The sequence below is a fragment of the Trachurus trachurus genome (assembly GCF_905171665.1).
Source record: "Trachurus trachurus genome assembly, chromosome: 13".
NCBI classification, from domain to species: domain Eukaryota; kingdom Metazoa; phylum Chordata; class Actinopteri; order Carangiformes; family Carangidae; genus Trachurus; species Trachurus trachurus.
This window is the reverse complement of record NC_139892.1, coordinates 12,603,625-12,626,233: the sequence shown is the minus strand read 5'-3', so window position 1 is coordinate 12,626,233 and position 22,609 is coordinate 12,603,625. Positions and strand designations below refer to the sequence as shown.

The following is a 22,609-nucleotide window of genomic DNA, read 5'->3' as shown; positions in this document are numbered from 1 at the left end:
GACAGTGTCCTCATCAATAAACCTGAGCCACAAGTGTCTGTCTCTCTCTCGCTCCCATTCCACATAAAAATGAATGTTATATAAAAACAATAACTAGTAAGAAAGAAAACAGATGGAGTGACAACCACAAAATGGAAACATTGTAATAATTCCTGTGACCTGTAGCCACAGCAGGGCAGAGTGGTCTATACCAGCTGTCTATAATATGATCACTATTGAGTGTGTTTCATTTTAATAAGTAGTAGTAGCTTCAGAAACACCGCGCCCCACCTGTCATGTCTCGCCCCACCCACACTTTGAGGATCACTGGTGTAAACAAATAGTTAGAAAGCTGATTCCATCGACTCTGAGCTGGTTGATTTGGCAGCAGCATCTTAACACTCTTCAATTATTATAAATTTAGTACATTATTGTCATTATTTCTGCAGGTAAAATTTACTTTTTTTTTTTTTTTTTTAAAGCTGGCATCTGTTTGCGTTAAGCTTCTCAATGTTTGTGTGTGTGACTTGTAAATCATCTGAGTAAAAATGCATTCAGGGTTCCCACGTGTCCTTGAAAACCTGGAAAATGGTTGACCAGTTTTGGAAAACACATGGAAAATGAGAATTAAAAAAAAGTCAAATGTCCTGGAAAGGCTTGAGTTGTCCTGGAAAATTATTTATCACATCGTGACATCAGCTACCAGAGTTCTTCCATTTGACTTTTTAGCATGTAAGAGATTATTTCATACTGTAAGTTAGAGCCATAGACTACATATCTAAAAAAATACAAATAAGGTACAACTGTGGAAAAGAACCCTTCTCCAAAGCATGAAAGGGACGGGGGATGTATTAGTGTATGGCGTGATAACATGTCTGCCAGACTGTAGCAGCTGAAAAAGTCCTAGAAAATGATTTCAGGGAAACAGTGGGAACCCTGAGCATTGTATAGTTTATCCTCAGGACAAGGTCAGCTGGGAAAGAGCTGCAGCTCCAGGTCCAACTCATGTCTCGACTGCAGCTATTCAATCAGTGATAAAATGCAAATATCAAATTTACAGACGCCTTTAAACACCACATGCCAGTGAATTAAACAGTGGAAAACACAGACAATGAAAGTGAAAGTGAGGAGATTCTGAGGAAATGGTGCGTTCAATGTCCTGAGAGCGCTGCCGTCACAAAAGCACTTTTCTTTCTCTTAGTGTTTTTTTTTTTTTTGCAATGATCTTTATTATCTCTTCCAGTTTTGGATGTGAAAAGAGGCATTAATTTTTCTTTAATTAAATATCTTTTTTAATAAAGAAAAAGCAAAAAAGTATTTACAAATTTTCAAATAAATTGTAATCAATGACCAGGAGGGGTGGGGAGGAAGGGGGGCGTGGATAATTACAACAAGCACCTTCTGCCAGCTGTGGAGAGAAAAATATAAATACAGAGGGGGAAAAAAACTGCCACTTTATCTCAGAGGTGGGGAAAAAAATACATAAACATTTTCTTCTTTGAAAAAGAAAAAAAAAAGAAAAACACTCCTCCATCATATATTTACAGAACTCTCCTGAAATGCATTTTTCACTCATGGAAGCAGAAAAGGCCTTTTAAGGATTCGTACTGTTAAACTCTACTTTTTTTTCATTAAAGTCCTTTTTCGTTAAAGTGGATTTTTGAACTTTTTTCAAGTTTTAACAACGATATTTATTTTTTGCCTTCTTTTAAAATCCAACATCAGGCTTCGTGGGGAGAGGCTGCAGCCGTGGCTCTCCCCGTTTCCCAGTCCACAGTTTGTTTGTGTGTTTTTTCATTTATTAAAGCGCCAGAAACGAGTAAAACAGACACATGGGAGGGAGGGGGGAGGTTTTTAAGAGCAGGGGGAGTTGGTTGGGGGTCGAGGGGCATCGGGGGTTGAAGGAAGGGTGGGGGGGGAGGAGAGCGTTGGCGTCGCCCCCGCCCCAGCAGCAAAAATGGTCATGAATGTTCATCGCCCCTCCCCTCCTCCCTCCTTCTCCCTCTCCTCAGTGAAGCCGTCCTCGTGAAATCCACAAACCGTTGGTGAAGCGTCCGTCAGACGGCCGTCGCCTCTTCTCTTTGTAGTTTTCTATATTTTTTTTTATAAAACACACTCCAATCATCCAACACTGGAAAAAGAAAACAAAAAAAAATTTGACAAAAACAAAAAAATCAAAATAAAGGGAACGGAAAAGCTAGCCGTCTACATAAGCGCTTCATGTAGATCAAAAACACCGAACATGCGACATGACGACAACGCCGCGTCATGTCGACATGATAAAGGATGAATTCATCAAAAATATAGATGTGAACAGCCTTTTTAAAGTTTTTTCTTTTTTTTAAAGTTTTTTTTATTTTTTAATATCTGTCGTTAAGCAAAGTGTCTTGAATAGTGTTGCCGTGGCGAGGAAAAGCCATCTGAAAACAATAAACCTCCCAAAAAAAAAAAAAAAAAAAAAACGGAAAAAGGAAAAATAAAAATACTGAAGGAAACGGCATCGACTCCCACGGCTCGTAACTTCTCAGCATCGTCTTCTCTCTTTGTATCTATTCTCTCTCTTTAATCCTGTTTGTTAAAAAAAAAAAAAAAAGACATTCGGTTGCACAAAGGAAAAACAAAAAATGAAACCAAAATGAAAAATAACATGATCGAACGTTCGATCCATAATACAATCTCTCCCAGTTGAAGAATTTTTTTCTTTGCTTTTTTTTTTTTTTTTTTTTTCTGTTTATGCAGAAGGATTTTGCAGATTCAGATTCTTCTGAATCGTCCACAGAACATTCAGGTTCCTCTCCGAGCTCCCGCCTCGTCTCCCAGGCAGCAGGTCTCTGGGGGTGAACAAGGGGGAGGAGGGTGGTGGTGTAGGGGTGAAGGGGGGTTGGAGGGGCTTGAGCAGGGGGGTTTAAGGTGGTGGGAGGGGCCTAGCTGTTGTCGGACTCGTCCTCGGCCTCGCGAAGCCACGTGAAGAAGGCGGTGACGGACTTGAGGGCGACTCCTTTGCCCTGCTGCTCGGCGGGGTCTTTGCTCGACTCCCACTTGTAGAAGGCCTCCTCTTTGATCACGTCCTCGTCGTAGAGCGTGTCGAAGAACATCCGCAGCAGATCTGACGGGGGAGGGGGGGGGCAGGAAGTAGTTTAATAACTATTTAAACAAGATGTTAAACAAGTTTTGCACTGAAAAAACTTCACAGGAACATCCAAGAAGCTGATTTGTTGTGAATTTTGGAATAAATAATACACAGAATCTGTCAATTCTGCACTTGACAATACAAGCAGAGGAGCACACTATAAATTATTTGTGTGTTTTATGTGAATGTTGTCTGTTGTCCTGTTTGTGTGGATTTTGTGTCTATTGATTTTTTTTTTAGCTACTTTCATGTCCTTTTAAATTCCTTTCCTTCCTTAAAGTGATTGAAATTGAATTGAACTAAATTGGATTCTGATATTTGAGGAGGGTCACACACTAGACAAACTTGGGCCTGATTTGCCGCCTTTATGATCAGGTGGATCGTGACCCGATCTGAGGCTTGTTGCATACAAATATTTGTCCAAATAATCTTCACATTTGTTACGATGTTACGATATTTTTACAGAGGACATTTTTTTTACTGGGAAACGTAACTGACCGGATTTTGTGCACTTTTGCAGCTCACAAATAATTCAGCCCTAATTTTTCCTTTCTCTTCAGACAGGATTTCACAAATACTCTTTCTTTCTTTTTTTCACTGCATAAAACAACACAAGCCTTGACAGTCAGGTGATGATATTGATCGTCTTCTGTATTTGTTTTTCTTTTTGAAATTGTGTTTGATGACACAAGTTTCTGTGAGATCTCCACTGTGAAATTTTGATTTAATTTAGGGACAATGTGCACTCACATTTATCATTTTTAAAAGAAAAGAAAAAAAACTAAAAGATGGGTGCACCAGATTTAGCACAGAGCTAATTTCCATCTGTAGTCTATAATATTCGTCCATATTTGTAGTCCAAACTGTCGCTACAATCAGCAGTGAGTGTTTGGATGATTATAACATTAAATCTGGTTAAAACCGTCTTCATGTATGTGATTTCAAATGTTTTTAAAGATTTCTAAACTGTTGAGGCGTCTGAAAGTCATGACACACATCATGTCAATCAAATGGTCGGTGGCTATGGGAGCCTGGATGGGCCAATACTCACTGGCAGGTTGCTCCATCTGCACCATGAGGGCCTGCAGGGCGTAGAGCGCCTGCAGCTCCTTCTGCTCGTCCTTCAGGTATTTCTGCAGCAGCTTGGCTCTCTGCTTCACCTGCTCGCCGTCCACCTTGTAGGGGTTCTCACCTGCACAGGGAAACATCGGGAAAAACTTTATTGAACAAGACTCTGCTGGTTCAGCCTGTGAGCTGGGACGTTACGTTTACAGTGTTTTAACGATGAAGGTGACGGCCGCAGCTGGACTCACAGATGATGGCCGACTGGCAGATGCTCGTCATCAGAGCTCGGACGAACATGTTGGAGGACGTCTGCTGCTCGTCCAGGTTGGCCTACACACACACACAGAAACACATCTGTTTTACAGCTGGACACAACAACAGTGAGACCTGCTCTTCCGTCAGGCCGATGAGGTGGACGAGCCGGAGGCGGCGGGGACACGAACCTCGACCCAGTCAAAGATCCTCTGGTTGTCGGACTTGTCATGGATCAGCCGGTCCAGATGTTTGCTCAGCTCTGCAGAGCTCAGCTCCTTCTTGCTCTTCTCCGACTCGTCGCCGAGCGTGAACTCCACATTCTGCACAGAGAAAGAGAGAGAAACTAATCTGTAATCTGTTCGTTAACGACCTCGTTACTTCTGCTCACTAGAAAACACACAGCTCGTCTCTCAGGCGACGACCTCTCACCTGTTCTGTCACGAATTTGTTGACGTCTACGTCCTCGGGCAGGAAGTCTTTCCACCGGAGGCCGGCCTCCCTCCACATTGTGCCCACCTTCTTATGGCTCTGATGCAAACACACACAAAGTTTTTTATTTATTTGTTTATTTCGGGCATGTCAAATTTAAATCATCATCAACACACTTCATCAGATGGCGCATTTCCACTAGCACGGCTCGGCTCGGTACGGCTCGGCACGGCACGGCTCGGCTCGGTTTGGTTGTGTTTCCATTACAACTGAGTTCCACTAGTACCGCCGTGACGTCATTTACACGTCGCCGAGCAACGCTCTAAACTCTGTAAATATATAACTTTAGCAACATTTGAAACATTTTCAGGCGAGAAAGTAGTCGTTTAGATCCCCAACGTGTTGAAAATCTGACTAAATACCAGCTGTTTACAATTTTGTTTCAACGAAGTCGGCGTTACTAAAGCTAGCCGTAGTGAGCAACGCACTTCCGGTTATTTTCACAAAATAAAATACCCGTTGCCTTTTATCATAAGGAAAGCCATTACGATAGAATTGGTGCTTTTACTTTGAAAACAGGAAGTGAACCTACCCTCGCTGTAGCTAGCTTTAAACCGCCGTTTTGACAAACAAACTTCTGCTACAGCCACAATTGTTAGATTTCATCAATGAGACCAACATTTAAGAGTTTAACCAGCCGGTGGTAAACCTCTAAAAGCCATCGGGGAAGTTAATTAGCGGTCTGTTCTCCTCGGGGTGACGGTGGTAGGCTGGCCGGCGGAGCACGTCAGGAGCCGGGCTGCTGCCTCTGTGATGTCGCGGTCGCTGCTCGGACCTGGAGCTTCACACTCGAAAAACATCGGGGCAAACTTCTAAACAGCCGTCGTTTGGATAAACTAACCGCACATGGGGATCTAAACAGTTACTTTCTCGCATGAAAAAATATTAAAACTTAATAAAGTCACGTAATAACAGAGCCAGTCTCAATATTAGAAATTCTCTGGTAATAACAGGCTTCAGGCATCAGCAGGAACATTTCTGTTGTCGGTCGTCGCTTCCAGTGACGACACTCATCGGCCAATCAGTGGAAGGCAGTCGGCTGACGTCACGTTTTAGTAACGCTTCGGCTCGCTTGGAACCAGGGCTGAGGTGATACCAAAAATGTACCCGGTTGCAGGTACTGCGTGCTAGTGGAAACACGCAATAGCGCGCCGAGCCGTGCCGTACCGAGCCGAACCGTGCTAGTGGAAATGCGCCATTAGTTCAAGTAATACAATACACATGGCCGAAAGGCCATCCTGACCAAAAAGACGCCTTTTCTATGTTGTGTGATTTTCATTGTATATTACTGTGCAATCCTGGTTGTTGGAAATGGGCTTTATACATTTAAAAAAATAAGCTTGATTTGACAGATAATTGCTGATAATTGATGACAGCTCTCACCATTCCTTTGCAGAGTAAGGTCAGGATGTGGACCAGCAGGACTCCGGCTTTTCCCAGAGGGACCAGAGGCTTAGAGATCTCCCTGGAGACCAAAAAGAAGAAGAAGAAACAAATAAGTTAAAAAAACATTTAAACCCCCCCCCCCAAAAACCAATCTCCTCTGACAGATTTTTCCCTCCACCGACGACTCACCCGAAGAGTTCTCCCATGGGTATTCCTCCCTCCAGGAGCACGGGGGTGATCAGCTCGGCCAGGTAGAGCCACATGTGGGGGATGTCGATCGCCATGTCCTCAGCCACCTCCAGGATTTCTTGAAGCCTGAAGAAACACGAATTTCAAAGTTTATTTAAGGATTCAAGAAAAGGTTCAAAGTTGCTAAACAGATGGAGAAGGAAACAGAGTGACACAAACATACGGAAACATCTCAGCTTCTGCAAACATTTTTATTGTTTTATATATACACACTCACAAAGTAAACAATAAAAATTAACTAGAAAAAGAAAGCATCTCCTGCAGGAAATACGTGTGAATGCTGAAAGCAGCTGAACTGCTGAGGCAATGTTGAAAAAGACAGAGAGAGAGGGGTAGAAATAAATAAATAAAGAAGTAAAAAGACAGAGAAAGGGGGTAGAAGAAAGAAAAAAAAGTACAAAAAGAGAGAAAAAACAGACAGAGAGAGGGGGTGATAGATAGAAAGAGGTGGATAGAGATAGAGATAGAGAGGTAGAAAGAAAAAAGAGAGAAGTAAAAAGACAGAGGGTAGAAAGAAATAAAGAGAGAGAAAGAAGGAAGTAAAAAGACAGAAAGAAAGAAAGAAAGAAAGAAAGAAAGAAAGGAGTAAAAAGACAGAAAGTGGATAGAAAGGAAGAAAGAGAGGGGGATGGATAGATAGAAAGAAGTAGATAGAGATAGTCAAGGGTAGAAAGAAAGAAAGAAAAAGACAGAAAAAGGGGGTAGAAAGAAAGAAGGAAAGAAAGAAAGAGAGGGGGATGGATAGATAGAAAGAGGTAGATAGAGATAGAGAAGGGCAGAAAGGTAGAAAGAAAGAAAGGAAAAGGGGTAGAAAGAAAGAAAGAAAGAAAGAAAGAAAGAAAGAAAGAAAGAAAGAAAGAAAGAAAGAAAGAAAGAAAGAAAGAGAGGGGGATGGATAGATAGAAAGAGGTAGATAGAGATAGAGAAGGGCAGAAGGGTAGAAAGAAAGAAAGAAAAAGACAGAAAAATGGGGTAGAAAGAAAGAAGGAAAGAAAGAGAGGGGGATGGATAGATAGATAGAAAGAGGTAGATAGAGATAGAAGGGTAGAAAGAAAGAAAGAAAGAAAGAAAGAAAGAAAGAAAGAAAGAAAGAAAGAAAGAAAGAAAGAAAGAAAGAAAGAAAGAGAAAGGGAGTAGAAAGAAAGAAATAAAAAGACAGAGAGAGGGTAGAAAGAAAGAGACAGAGAGAGAGGGGGATGGATAGATAGAGGTAGATAGAAGGGCAGAAGGGTAGAAAGAAAGAAAGACTTTGACTTTTAACCCAACTTCTATTAACTACACTTCCTTATTGCACATACTTTCTGTCAAAAAAAAAAAAAAAAACATAAAAACATCATTAATAATACCATTACCTTACAACTCTACACACACGCCTAAAAGTTAAGAAACGAAACACGATATTACGAGACAGAGTTGTTTTCGAAGTAAATTCATGCAAAACAGATGACGCACGTTCCCGTCGGGGCAGTTTTTCAGCAAGCAGTCTCTGCATTTGCCTCGAAAACAACTCCGTCTCGTAACGTTCTGTTATTATCTCATAGCGAGCGAGACTACACGAGAGATAATTCCCTCAGGGCTTCGTTTCTCTTTCTTTCTTTTCTTGTGTTAGTACCGCTGACACTGACCCTTTGTAGTACTGCTGCGTGGACAGCGTGCCGGTCTTCAGCAGCTGGTGCAGCAGCAGGCCCATGTGCTCGCGAGCGATGGTGCTGCGCTCCAGCGTCGACTCCAGGCCGTTTCGCACAAACACGAAGAGCAGCTGGTTGCTGTTCATCTCCTGCACGCACTGCAGCGCCTCCTGCAGGAAACAGACCGACACAGCGGGGCGACTTAAGTTAGAAATTGTTAAAATATTGATCCTCCGAACATGAGGATTATCAGAAGACGATTCATTTTCCACTCCTGAATAATCGGACAGCTACGGCGCACCTTCATGTCGTTGATATGCAGGTACTCCTCGATGATGGCTGTGGACTTCTTTTCCAGCTCCTCTTCTGTCAAGGCCGGCTTGGTGGGGGTCTGTGGGGGGGGAGGGGTGGCGGTCGTCTCCCGCTTCACGGCTGCTGCCACACAAACAAACACACACACACACTTTAAAACCTCTCCTGGAAATCTAATTTAATCTTATTTCATGTAGTTAAATGTTTTATCGTTTGTCTAAAATAAATTATATTCAGATTATTTGAGGTTGTTACAAACATAAATTTTAAATTCCTTCATTTCGTCTCCTACCGTTCTCTTTGCTCCTCGCTCTCTCTCTGCTGCCTCGGTCTCGGTCGTCCGTCATACTTGCCACCCGGCGGACGGGGTCGGCCGAGCCGCGCTGCTCCCTCTCGCGACTCCGCTCCTCGTTCTCGCGGCTGAAGCTGCGCTTGGTGACCTGCAGACGGTTGCGGTCGTCTCGTCGGTCGAAGCGGTCGCTGCCGCCGCCGCCGCCTCGGTCAAAGCGGTCACCGCGCTCTCGACTCGAGCTGTTTCTGTGGAGAGAGGAAGGGAAAGTCTCATTATAACACACACACACAGACACCACAGGGGACATTTTAATGGCGTCTCTGCTCTGTCGAGTGTAAACGCTTCCTGTCGCTCACCTCTGAGGAACTCGTCTGTCTGAGTCCAGCGAGGAGGACGACGGCTGCTGCAGCGCTGAGAACCGGTTCAGAGTGCTGGTGGCTGGACGGCCGCCTGCCTCCGAGCCTGGGGATGGACACACACACACACACACACACACACACACGTTGAGCTCCAGCTTGTCACAATACCAGAATTTCAATAGTCGATACCAATACCAGTCAATTAAAAAAAACGACAATAAAAAAACATAACCCATGTCCTTCTAAGTTCATTAGGCTTCTGAGATCAAACTTTCTTGTATTTAATCTCCACTGAGCTTCAACAACTTCTCACACTGCACAGAATTTAACGAGCAGCAGAAACATGAAGTAAGAACAGAGTTAAAATGGTAAATATGGCTCAACACAAACACAAAGTCATGTAGTCGTTACTTTTATCCTTCAAATAGAACTGTTGTTCTCATTCATTCACTTTTTCACACATACTGATGCAGAAATTATACATTGTTTCATTTTTTAGCTCATACATTTCGTGTTTACACGCGTTTGTTTTTTTGGGGGGCCCAAACCATGGATGTATCATGGTCCAAATACCGCACCACCGTCAGAGACACCGTCATGGACACCGTCATGAACTCAAACTTGTGGCGCACACCAAGCAGTTGGAGTGGGTCGATGTCTGGCCACAATCACATAAACGGACCGTGAGTTCGACTGTAGCCGCACCGAGACCATGCGTGTGCTCACATGCATATACCCGACAGGACTTGACACGGCCCACCAAGGGCAAAGTTACACTGCCTGTCCAAAAAGAAAAAGTCACAACTTGGCTTTAACTAAGCTAATAGGTCAGAGACTTCCATTGGATAATTACTTATTGCTGGCAACAACTTATCTAACCCTATGTGATGCAGTCTCATTTCTTAAACAACCATGTCAGAAGACACATCCTGTGTTAATTGTTTTCAGAAGCGTCAAATTATTGGCATCAAGCAAATAAAACATCTAAGGAGATTACTGAGACTAAAATTAGGTTAAGAACTGTCTAACGCATTATGAAAAACTGGAAGGATAGTGAAGAACCATCATCTTCAAGGAAGAAATGTGGTTGAATGTGACCACAGAGTCCAGACCCTAACCCCACTGAGAATCAACTCTGGACGGAAATAAATGTGTGTGACATTGCAGAAGCGCATTGAAACGATGCCACAGCGAATGCGTGCTGTCATCAAAGCTAATGGCGGTCCAGTTAAATATTAGAGAGTGTGACTTTATTTTTGGACGGGCAGTGTATATATCCGGCACTCATGGTACCAAAAGCAGGCACTGACATATTTTTTGCGTGTTGGCATCGACTTGGTGCCAAAGTATCTGTTCTCGTGACGACCCGAGCTCCAGCTTTGTAACTGCCGACCCAGATGATGTAGCTTTGGTGTCCGTGCGGGGGAACCTACCAGAATCTGCAGGTTTGGCGCTGGTGCCGCCGCTGCTGCCCTTCCCCCAGCTGCCCCAGGTGCCTTTACCCCCGGGGGCGAGCAGCTGGTTGTTGAAGTCGAGAACCGGAGTCTGAAAGAAGAAGAAGAAGAAGTTACATCCACTCGACACTGGATTTTATTTATTTTTAAAGCCCTCATTGGTTTCTTACCATCTTATATTGACTCACTAGTATCTTTTAATACAGGTCTCTATCGCACGCGCTCAACAGATTGGCTCACACTACAGGTTCCCAATATTAACACTAAACTCGGAAAGACCAGTTTCTCTTACTGTGCACCTACAACCTGGAACACTCAAAACACAACACAAAATCATCTGAAACTTACCACACTTTTATCAATAGGACAATTTAAATACATAACTACACTTTATTTTACGTCTAACTGCTCCTGCTTTTAACTACACTTGTTTCAATTTATCTTTTGTCACCTGTAACTTCCGGTATTATGTTATGTTTATGTACGTTTCAAATGTTTTGTGTTCTGTCCTTATATGTTTTGTGTTTCATCTCGGCTATATTGTAAATGAGGTTACTCCTCAATATACTCCGAGCTTAAATAAAGGTTATGAATGACGGAAGACGATGAGAGGTGGAGGTTAGAGAGACGAGCTTCCTGCTGAGATCAGGAAATGACATGTGCTCCACTTCCTGTTTGCTCCTCCCACCTTGGTGATCTTGCTGAGGCGCGACGTGTCGATGGGTCGGTTCTTGGAGATGGGCACCGTGTTCCAGCCCTCGTCCTGGGGCGCGGATCCTCGTCCCGGGGTGTGCTGGCCGCCGCGGCCGCCCTGACCTCCTCCTCCTCCTCCCATCCGGCCGCCGGGGCCTCCTCCTCCGCCCATCTCCTTCTTGGAGATGAGCGCCTGCTGCACCTTCAGCTGCTCCCGGTGCTCCTCCAGCTCCGCATCCTTGTGGATCTGGTCGATGGTCTTGGGGCCCTGGTCGCCTCGCCTGGGAACCCAGTTGTTCTGGGGGGAGGGAGGGGACAGAGGTGAGGAGGAGTTTATACACATTTATATGTAAAAATAAAAACTTAAAATATCCCCTATTCTTTCTATTCATTAATTAATAAGGAACTAACAAAAAACTGATCACACCTGAAGTGGAACTTCCTCTGACTGAAATAAACTTGATGGATCTTTTACATTTATATCATTCAATATACCACATGATCCTGTGCTACAACAACCTGACAACTCTTTTTAATTTAAAGGGATAGTTCAACTGCTCAGAGTTACGCTACGGAGGATCATGGGATTTCTTGGTTTCCATCATCAAACTCATCAAATACACAATCCAACAACTCCAAAACGCTCTGGTGGACAAATTGTGACCTGCACATTCACCACGCTATGAGATAACATGAGCCTCCGTAGCGTAGCTCTGAGCAGCTCGCGGCTCTGCTCTGTTGTTCTAAAAATAGCTTGCACCGACAATTAAAGGTAACAAACCTACTGCTATTATAGGGATAATGGCAATGGGCCAATTTGCCAAAAATGTTGAACTATCCCTTTAAATAAGAAACTCAAATCTACTAATATTGATAAAATCTTATTTCTGATATCGTTTTGTAGATCTGACCCCACACTACTTATTGTTCCTCTATCCATTTGTAATTCTTTAACTTATTTCTGTCATTTGCTTTTATTTATCTATTAAATTCAATTCCTCTTTATATACTGGGGTTTATTTTTTGATTCTGTTTTCATTTGTCTTTGTTTTGTTGCATGTAATTTATATGTATATAAAAGTGACCAACCAGAAATCAACTCACAGGGACATAAAATGTTAAATACTGGATACATTGTTCTTCAATTGTTTCAATGGTTGTTAAATTTTATAGTACGTAACATAAAAAATGAAAAGACTTTATTTGTCTCTTTTAAAACACACGTTCAGCTCGAGCTTACACAAAAAGGAAACAACAAAGGCTGGAGTGTGTGTCTCGGCTGAACTGGGCCGACTCGCTGCCTGTGGAGCAGCTGATTTTGGCTCGTAAAAACCCTGCAGACAGCAGGTTTCTGAGGTTTTGTAACGCCGGCGTGGGCGGGACCGGGGGAGACTAACGACAGGACGGCAGCATTCCTCTCGTCAGAGGAATCAGCTTTGACTCGACTCGGCTTCACAAAAACACACAGGCACACACTCACACAAAAAAGAACTAAAATAAGATGGAGGAAGTAAAAGATGCTGCAACACGGTGTTAAATGAACTAGTGACATAAAGCCCTTTTGTCTCAGCCTATGGCGCAGAGCAGCTCTGAGTTCAGGAGCTGCCCTGCATTAAACGGCTGAGGAGGACGCTTCTTTCTTAGCCCATGACGAGACTCACACAGGCCAGGGCTGAAGGACCAGTGTGGATGTCTCTGGGGCTGTGACGGGAGGAAACACACACACAAACTAACAACAACCCACTGAAAACACCACAGACAAGAGGAGAAGGTCACACACATGAGAGGGAAACGACGAAATAACTCAAACAACAAGATACGACAAACATGCAGCGTGCAACAAAAAGAGAGAAGTGATGAAACCTCCGTGTGACACTGATCCTTCACTGAACAGGAGTGTCTAGTGATCAGCAGCTCGCCTTGACGTGAAGTCATATTTCTAGATAATATGGTGCAACAAGCTGTGGTGCGTTCACTGTCATATTCTGTGGACACTGGAGTTCATTAGTGTAACTGTTGAGGTCTAAATCTAATATCAAAGTATCAATATAAAAATGTACAGATATGATGTGATGGTTTCTTTTCATTCATCTTTAAATGTTGATATAAATGCTTTTGGTACCCTTGTATAATTCTTACATATTTCATATTCTTATTGTGCAAGACTGCAACAGAAGAAATGCCTAACCCTTTTTCAAGTTAGTTCAACCTCTGAAACTACTTTAGGGCTGCTACAGTCAAAGATCAACACCATAGCCTTAATTCAGACAGGTGTACTTACGACTGAAAATCAAAATATTGAATCTAGGGCTTCAGTTATCGACTAGTTATTTTTATGATTAAAGCTTCTTAAGTTATGAATTATTCACTTGAAAAACTGCAAATCCTCACATTTGAGAATCTATAACTACAAAATAATTTGGATTTTGTCTTTACTAATGACACAAGTACAGAGAGCAGAACCAGTGTCGTCTGAGCATATCGATATTCAAATTCAAATCTTCAAAATCTACTGATTTACAAGTCGAATCTTAAAACTCACTTATTTAGAAAGGCTTTTAATATCCAGTGAAATTTGTTATTTGTCATGTATTTTATCACTTCTGTGTTCTCTTTGTTTCCTTTTGTATCTGTTATGTAAAGCACTTTGTTCATCATTCCGGATGTTGTAAGGTGCTATATAAATAAACTTTATTATTATTATTATTATTATTATTATTACTACACCAGGTTTCAGCAGAAATGTTGAGTTTTTAATGTATGTTTGTGACACAGCTTCCTGTGTGTACATGTGTGTGTGTTTTTGTGTGTGTGTGTGTGTATGTGAGACTCACCCGTCGCAGGTCCAACACATCCTGCAGCATGAAGCGGATCCTGGATGTGGTCTTCCTCTCCTTTATGATCTTCTCCATCTGATGGAAGTACTGGTCCATACGAGGCTGAGGAGACAGACGGCGGTTTGATGAGAGACTCTGTGATTAATGCTGATAAATCGGTCGTTAGATCTGAGACGACCCCTGATCCCCCTCTTTAGTCATGTGTGTGTGTTTGTACCTTGGCCTTCTCAAAGTCCAGGTCCTTGCCGATGGTGGACAGCAGCCTGCACAGACACTCCAGAGATTCCTCGTCGTGGTTTTTCAGCAGCTTCACGATGCAGTCGTGCATGATGACCTCTGTCAGCATCTTGAGCTTGAACAGCTCGCCGATGAACTTGATGTTGCCCAGCGAGCGCCTCCTGGCCTGGTCTTTGGCGTCCCGCAGCGCGTCGGAGAGCCGCTGCTTCTCCTCCTCCTGCAGGGAGAGAGAGACAGACGTTGCAAATTGCAGAGGGCGGTTAGTTAATATTTCTACCTCTAAGACTTTGGGATATAAAAAGTGATCGTAGCACAGCCGAGCCCGAGTTTCATTAAATGAAAGACGTGACCGTACCGAGGATGAGGCCTCCAGCTCCTTCTGCTTCTTCTCAAAGATCTCGTCGTCATCTTTGTCCTTCTCGAACTCCTTCTGGCATCGGTTTAGCAGCAGCTTACGGAAATTCACAGTGACTCCTGGCTTATCTGTGGTTTGGACTTTAAGCTGCGGAAGAAAAAAACGGACATTAGTGAAAGAGAAGAAGAAGAAAATGACGACAATCATGAGATCCCACTTGGATCAGTGGCTCAGACACGTGGCACTTATTTCGTGTGTGTGTCGGTGTGTGTGTGTCGGTGTGCGAGTAAACCAGGGCTGTCACGGTAAACACCGCTGCAAGAGCACATTTCTGTTTGCCGCTCACAGTGTGGAGGCCAAAACAACCAACGGCGGCTGCGGGCGTCGTGTTTTTTTTCCTACATTTCTCCCTAAATATTTGTGAACCACAGAAACACTTCCACTCTGTGTTCCCTCCGTGACCCAGTTTCTCTGATTTAAAAGCGTAAAAAGGTCGACACACGAAGCTGAAATAGCTGCATTTGAAATGTTCATAGGTGGGTTTTTTTTTTTTTTTTTTTTAATCTAATGACTGGCAGCATATCTGTAATGGGTCAATACGCAGCAGAGTAATCAATCAATTTCCTTATCAAATACACAGCTTTTATTACGCTGTAATTACGTGCTCCACTGCTAGCGACTTGACGGGCAGCAGACTGATCAATCAGGTTTGTATTGGGAGGATAAGTTATTGTCTTTCTTTTCCAGTTTTGTTCATTATTGATAACCTTAAAATTTATACAGAGCATCAGAGCTCGGACCTCAGAGACAGATTTAACCCCCGGGCGGTCAGACTACTCAACGGTAGCTATTAAATGATTGTGGAAGCTGTGGACTATTTATTTATTTATTTATTTATTTATTGAGGTTTTTTATTGTATATTGCTCTTGTTTTTATTTTGCCATTGTTTTTTATTGCACTATTTATATGTTTTAAGGGCTGAGAGAGAACCAGGGCAGAATGCATTTCATTGCATTGATTGTGCAATGCAATGAAATGCATTGCACATTGATTGTGCAATACTTTTTAATGTATATGACAAATAAACTAAACTAACTACAAATTATAACAGATATTGATGCATACTGTAGCCCCATTTTGAGCAAAACAAAAACAAAAATACATTTTTAAAAAGGTCTAATGGAAGAAGAAGCTCAATTTAGTTTAGTCTCTGCAGGTTTGTGTCTTTTTTCTTCTATGACTTTAAGTGAAAAATCTAATAAACACAGTTCATAACTTAACACCTAAGACAGCTTTGCTCTCACGCATGTTTTAATTTGGTGTGTGTGCGGGCGCCACTTACCCCCATAAGGCAGCGGCACATGTTGGCGTAGGCGACCGAGAAGTCTGGCTCGGAGATGGCCTTCTCGAAGGTGAGGTCGATGACGCCCTTCAGCCTCTCCTCGGTGTCGATGGTCAGCTCCGTCACCTGCTTCATGAGCTGCTGGAACTTCTGCGGCGTCAGCTTGTTGAGGATGCTGCGCACGCGCTTGAACAGGTCCTGGGTCTTGGCCTGCTCCGAGTCGTCCGCCTCGGGCTCCTCGGCGGCGCGGACGGCACGGACGGGCTTCTTCGCCGACGGCTTCCAGGCCTTCTCCGCCTTGTTCAGCTGAATGTCTTCGCCCAGCGACATGCTGGTGATGATCTTCCGCGGCTCTTTCCTCTGGATCTGCTGAGAGCGACGTGCACCACCGCCGCCACCGCCGCCACCACCACCCATGGAGCCCATTCCCATGCCTGGAGGCTGGAGGACAAAGAAGAAGGAGGAGGAGGAGGAGGAGGAGGAGGAGGAGGAGGAGGAGGAGGAGGAGGAGGAGGAGGAGGAGGAGGAGGAGGAGGGGGAAAAAGAAGAACAAGAACAAGAACAAGAACAAGAACAAGAAAAGAAAAGAACAGAAAAGAAAAGAAAAGAAAAGAAAAGTAAAGGCAGAGATGTTATTTAATTTCTGGTCTGAGATCTTCCAGTGCAGATCGACTTGGTCGCGGTGAGAACGTGTTGAACTCACCGGTCCTCTGCCTCCTCCTCCCATTCCCGGTCGGCCCAGGTTGGCGAAAGAGGGCGTGAAGTCGGGACCACAGTTCATTCCTGGGAGACGACTGGGGTCAAGCTGACGCAGAGGAGTCTTATTGGCCTGAAGGGACAAAACACACAAAATGAAACACAAACCAACATTAAATACTGAAAAACACTTGTTTTTTTGTTTTTGTTTTTTAACATATTTTACATATTTTAAGAGAGTTCATGTCAGAACAACTCTGAAAAGTATGTGCATAACAGTCGGTGGGGTGCAATTGTGGAATGCTCTAGAGAATGAGCTCAAAAATAGCACAACTATAAAACTAAAAAAAAATTATATAAAAACATGTTTCTAAAAATATATGAGAATGAAGAAAAGTAGGTTGGACTATCATCTTGACTACATAGGTGATGATGAAACTGAGAGTGAGTCTGTGACTGTGACTTCTTGTATTCTGCCTATCTGGTATTATTGATTATGGAACGATGGAATAGTGATAAAGGGGTGGGAACTGAAAAGCTCGGCTTCCTCCTGCTCCTTTTCAAGCTATCTTTGTTTATGACTTAAATACTTGTTTGGGACTTGTTTTTTAGGACACTATAATGTGTTACTTATTTTATATGACTTTTTTTTTTCTATCTCTGTCTTTATCTTTTTTAATATGTTCGAAATAAAGACTAATCAATCAATCAATATATAAAAACAAAGGTAATCGAGCAGCCGCACCTTGTCCAGGACGACGTCGCTGATGGCGGGCAGACCCTCGGGCTTGTTCATACTGGCCGTGATGAACTGGAAGCCCAGGAGGAACTCCCTGTCGTACTTCTTCTTCTCCTCTGCGTTGAGCGGCTTCCATTGTTCTGAAACGAGACGCAGAAAACAAAACGCTCCGATTGATTCGGGAACTCGACTTTCAAAATGTTTCTTCTTCACTCGTGGCAGGAACCCAGGACGAACCGGTCAGTGTAGACCGTTACCCACAATGCCCACCAGGTGGCAGATAGAGCAGCGAGTGAATGAATGAATGAATAGATAACAGGACAGTTGAATATATTAGAGCAGAGCAGGTGTGGTGATCTACCGGTTGATCCCAGGAATAATGAAGACAATAGAAAGATAAATTAGTGCTCCTCAAATATATAAATAAATAGATAAATATGAAATGGAAGATTTTATCAGTGGAGGTCCAATGAAAAGGGAGAAAAAACAAAGATAGGAAGAGGAATTTCTTTTTACCTTGGTGAAATTCAAACCTAAGTGTGTGTTTGAGTGTGTTTGTTGTACCATCAAATTTTCATTTCATTGCGATTAATTCCATTCATGGTTTACAGCCTTCACATGATAACACATGTTTCCATGATGTACACATACCATAAATGAAAAGGAGCAGGATGAAGAAAAATGTATGGTACCTGCCCCTTTCTATAGTTATAACTGCATTGCTTTAGTATCAGCACCAATATTATACACTATTTTAAAATTTAAAAAAATAAAGATGATGAAACATAATAGTGACAAGAAAAAAGTAGCAATGGACACAGCTCATCTATCTTTTCTTTTTTTCCCCCTTCTTTTTCTCTTTCTCCTTCTTTTTTGTAGGCACTTATTTTGTCTTTTTAAACATCTTAAATTTAAATATACTTATTTAATGTCAACAAACTAGTTTCCTCCTAAATCCTTGCAAAAGTGTGAAAATTATTATTGTTAAATTATTGTTATTGTGAAATTCTCAAAACAAGAAGCTGTGGATTTCAAATTCTAGTTACAGTGAAATTTTGGTGTCATTCATGAGAGAACTGGAGATGTTACAACGGATAGATTTCTGACAAAGTTTGGTGATCTGAGTTATTCTTCTCTCTCTCTCTTCGGTTTTTGTAGTTTAGTCATACTGTATATACAGTATATATAAAAAAGAAAAAGCTCTTAGGTGTCGTGACTCACGGGTTAATAATCACGGAGTCGCCATCGTATAAGTATCGATTTCCTCTGAAGCCTCATATCAGCGGAGGCGCAATCAGGTTGAATGACACTCCCACGTTCTCACTGAGTAAACCTGAGAGCGCGGCGGCGCGAGATAAGAAGAGCGCTGTTCAAACCCACGGTGCGTTCAAGGACCCACCTTCTTTGTACTGGTACTTCTTGTCGGTGGGAGCGTCCGGCTCAATGTTCTCGGCGTCCAGCTTGTCCTCCTTGTCCTCCTTGTCCTCCCAGGTCAGGTCCGACTCCTCCGGGGCGGGGGAGGAGGAGGAGGCGGCGGGGGGCTGGGGCTCCGGCGCCGGGGCGGGGGCGGGCTCGGGCTCAGGCGGCGTCACCACCTGCTCCTGGATCGTCAGAGAAGAAGAAGAAGAAGAAGAAGCAGGATTAGGACGGACAGGTGTAGATTTACATACAACAGGGAAAAATCGATTGACGTTTTCCACTATATACATTTAGTCATGGCCGCCCGCCACTCCTTAGTCATCGCCGCCACTACTTCATAACCGGGTCGGAGCAGATGCACAATAATAATCTACCAGTTCCCGTCACTTTGTAAACTTCCTCAAGTGTCTCTTGATCCGCTGGATGGCGCTCGGTTTATCAATAAACAACGTCAATGAGGTCATTAAGGAGGAGGAGGATGAGGAGGAGGAGGAAGAGGAGGGGGGAGAAGAAGAAGGCCCATAAGTTTTACACCACGTGTCCGTTTCTGTTTATGATCACCTCTCTTCAGCGCTGACGTTCTCACTACACGCTGCTCTGTTGACGACATCACGTGACGGTGGCGACCGATGCTGAACGTTAAATTGTTGGTGTTTTCTTATTGCTCTGGTGTGTGTGTGTTGCTGGAGGTGATGTGTGTGTGTGTGTGTGTGTGTGTGTGTGTGTGTGTGTGTGTGTGTGTGTGTGTGTGTGTGTGTGTGTGTGTGTGTGTGTGGGGACCGGGGTTCACGTGCCGCCACATCTTAAAGAGTCCTAGAGGAAACACTGCACCTAGTAAATAACTGGATATAAATAACGTAGAGTTCTCAAGTTCCCGATTGGACGCTCCGGTTCAGACTGATGATAAACAGCCACAGGCTTCCTTTATCGTCTTTTACAAAACACAACTTTCTCGCTGGTCGCACTGCGCGAAATGCACTGAATCGGCGTCGACGCATCAGGCCAGGCGTTTTGTTTGACACGTATTGTCCAGTTTCAGTCAGATTAAGGCGAATACATGCAGAATACAATCAGTTTCCAATTGCATCATCTGGGCATTTTAGCCAAACTCCAGTTTTAGTCGGACCAACGCACTGTAGTCGTCCAGTTACAGATTTAGGCCATATTTGTGTGTTTTTCCAACTGTCATGTAAACGTACTGAGCGCCGTCAGAGGTCGATTTGATTTGATTGGAGTTTAGGATCCTTCAAAACTCAAAATGAATAAATAAACACATTACAACACACACCTCTTTAAAGGCATCCAGGAGGTCTCCCACCGCCTCCTTTTTGTTCAGGTCCTTCATCTTCCTCTTCTTCTTTGGCACAGACACAGCAGCTGCAGGACGACAGGACGACAAAACGGCGTCTGTGTCAGATCGCTGAAAACACGTCGATCAGAAAAAGAACAAATACACAAACGGAGGAAAAGCGTCTGACCAACCTTGCATAGTAGTTTCTACGGGGGCGACCGCCTGGGGGGGAGCGGCGTCCTCCCGGTCCTCCGCTGCGGGAGGGGGAGGCGTGGGCGTGGGCACTGTTTCCGGGGCGCTGTCGGCGGCGGCGGCGGCGACAGGAACCGTCTCTACAGGAGATGGCGTCTCCTCCTTGGCGGTGGACTCGGGCACTGGGGCGTCCTCCTTCACGACCGGGGCGACCGTCGGAGCCGTGTCCTCGACCTCCTCCTCGGCCTCGACCTCGGCCTCGACCTCGGCCTCAACTGGTGCCGGCGTCGCCTGGACGACCGGCTCGGCAGGAACCTCCTGCACAGCGGGCGCCGGCGCGGGCGGGTCGACGGGCGCTGGCGCGGGAGCAGGAGCGGCGGGTTCTTGGACGACGGGCGCGGGTGTGGGCGCGACCACCGCTGCCTGGGCGGCGGAGGTCTGTGCGACCTCGGGCTCGGCGATGGGGCTGTCGTCGCACTCGGCCGTGCTGACGGCGGGCGCCTCGGGGTCCTGCGGCGCGGGCAGCGGCAGGCCGTTGGGGAGGCGGAGCTCCTCGGGCTGTGCGATGGGAGACTCCGGGGGTTCCTCCTGGTGGTCGGTGGATGTGACCGACGGCTGCTCGGGCTCGGCCGCCGCTACGCCGTTAGCGGTGGCGGAGGGGGGCGGGGCCGGGGGCGTGTCCGTGGAGACGGCGGCTGGCTCCTCTGCTTTAGGCTCCGCCTCCTTCTCCTCCGCCACCTCCTCCGCGGCCTTCTTGTCTGTTTTGTCCCGTTTTGCTGCGGCGCTGGGGACGGGGTCGGGGAGGGGGGCGGGGTAGGCCGGCACCTCGGGCGCCGTCGTCGGGGTTGGGGTGGGTTCCCTTGGCGGCGCGGGGGCGTCCATCACGTCCGCGACGGGGGCGGCTGGCGTGAGGGCGGGCGTAGTGTTGCGGGGGGCGTCGTCTGCTTCCGGTAGTAGAGGGGGGGCGAGGGGGGGCTTAGTGTTCGTGTCAGAGGGCGGAGCCTCTGTGACGGCGGCGACGGCGTTGCCCTTAGAAAGTTCTGGGGTCTTTGACGGAGGGGGAGGCGCCGGTTTACCTCTGTCATCTGGAGGAGAGACAGGAGACGGCGTCAGGACGTCACAGACAACACACGACTTCATGTTTTCTCTTCTTCTACATTCACACGAACATGACGGTGAATTACTCCACAGACTTTACAGAGATGACATCACTCACAAAGATAAAATATAATGTCTCTAGAGACGAGGTCCAATCACAATCATCCTAATCATCCTGTATATAATTCAATCTGTACAATTGCATGTTAACCTAAATTGTGTATGGTGTTTATTATGTTATTATGTGTATTGTTTAACATACTACATGTGCATCTCAATAAGTTATATCATGGAAAAGTCCATTTCCAGTTGTTCAAGTCAAACAGCCCCAACCAGTGCATATAGATGGACAGACTTTTCAGAAGGCCAACATTTCCATATTAGAAATGCTCTTTTTTTTTTAGGTCTTCATTAAATGTGAAGTCATAATCATCACAACTAAAATATTCTAATTAATTGAGATCTGCCTGTATATATTTTAAATGTTTTGAATGCAAGAGTCTATATTATCATCATTATTGTTATTTCTATTATATTTATGTGGAAAGGAGCCCTGTTACATAATGATTTCCCAGAGGGGATCAATAAGATATTTCTAAATCTGATTCTAATATTGGTCGTAACTTGTTTTGTTTTTTTAATTTGTCAGGAAACAGCACGTGATGGAATATGATGAAAGCAAAAGGAGGCGTTTTGCTTTTTTTCTATTAAAGCTTTGCACAATAAAGACTACACTATGTGAAACATCCCAGGAATAGTACAACAGCTGCCATTCCAGTGTTTTACCCCTTTATATAAGCATTTATACTGACATTTTAGAATAAATTGTGTGTTAGGCCATGTCAGACAACTCCAGAGTTTTGAGTTAAACACTCAAAACTGAGACTTTTAGAAACGGCGCTGGTTCTGTTTTAGTGTTAAAAACCTTTAGTCTGTTTGGGTGAAAACAGATCTTTGGAAACACCAACATAGACACTCACAGTCGCTCCCTGATTGGGCCTCAACAGCCTCGACTCCAGGGGGTGAATAAAACACGGTGTTGCAGTTATTGTGCTGTTAAACTTTGCATTTGTCTTCACTGTTCTTCAGATCGTAGGGTTTATTTTTCTAC

General features: G+C 44.3%; 1 protein-coding gene across 8 annotated transcripts in view; it reads right to left on the bottom strand.

Moving 5' to 3' along the window:
- Positions 1 to 22,609, bottom strand: part of LOC310996417 (eukaryotic translation initiation factor 4 gamma 1-like) — a 70,966-nt gene that overhangs the window by 17,194 nt on the left and 31,163 nt on the right. For all 8 annotated transcript variants that reach the window (XM_083985799.1, XM_083985800.1, XM_083985801.1 and 5 more), the window contains 14 exons: positions 20,400 to 21,485; positions 20,206 to 20,294; positions 18,898 to 19,099; positions 17,505 to 17,638; positions 16,767 to 16,892; positions 16,064 to 16,504; positions 14,721 to 14,867; positions 14,346 to 14,582; positions 14,126 to 14,230; positions 11,287 to 11,589; positions 10,578 to 10,689; positions 9,142 to 9,247; positions 8,786 to 9,030; positions 8,483 to 8,616 (listed from right to left, as the gene is read on the bottom strand). In XM_083985799.1, coding sequence (XP_083841925.1) covers positions 8,483 to 8,616; positions 8,786 to 9,030; positions 9,142 to 9,247; positions 10,578 to 10,689; positions 11,287 to 11,589; positions 14,126 to 14,230; positions 14,346 to 14,582; positions 14,721 to 14,867; positions 16,064 to 16,504; positions 16,767 to 16,892; positions 17,505 to 17,638; positions 18,898 to 19,099; positions 20,206 to 20,294; positions 20,400 to 21,485 — 3,467 coding nt within the window. The remainder of the gene's footprint in view (positions 1 to 8,482; positions 8,617 to 8,785; positions 9,031 to 9,141; positions 9,248 to 10,577; positions 10,690 to 11,286; positions 11,590 to 14,125; positions 14,231 to 14,345; positions 14,583 to 14,720; positions 14,868 to 16,063; positions 16,505 to 16,766; positions 16,893 to 17,504; positions 17,639 to 18,897; positions 19,100 to 20,205; positions 20,295 to 20,399; positions 21,486 to 22,609) is intronic.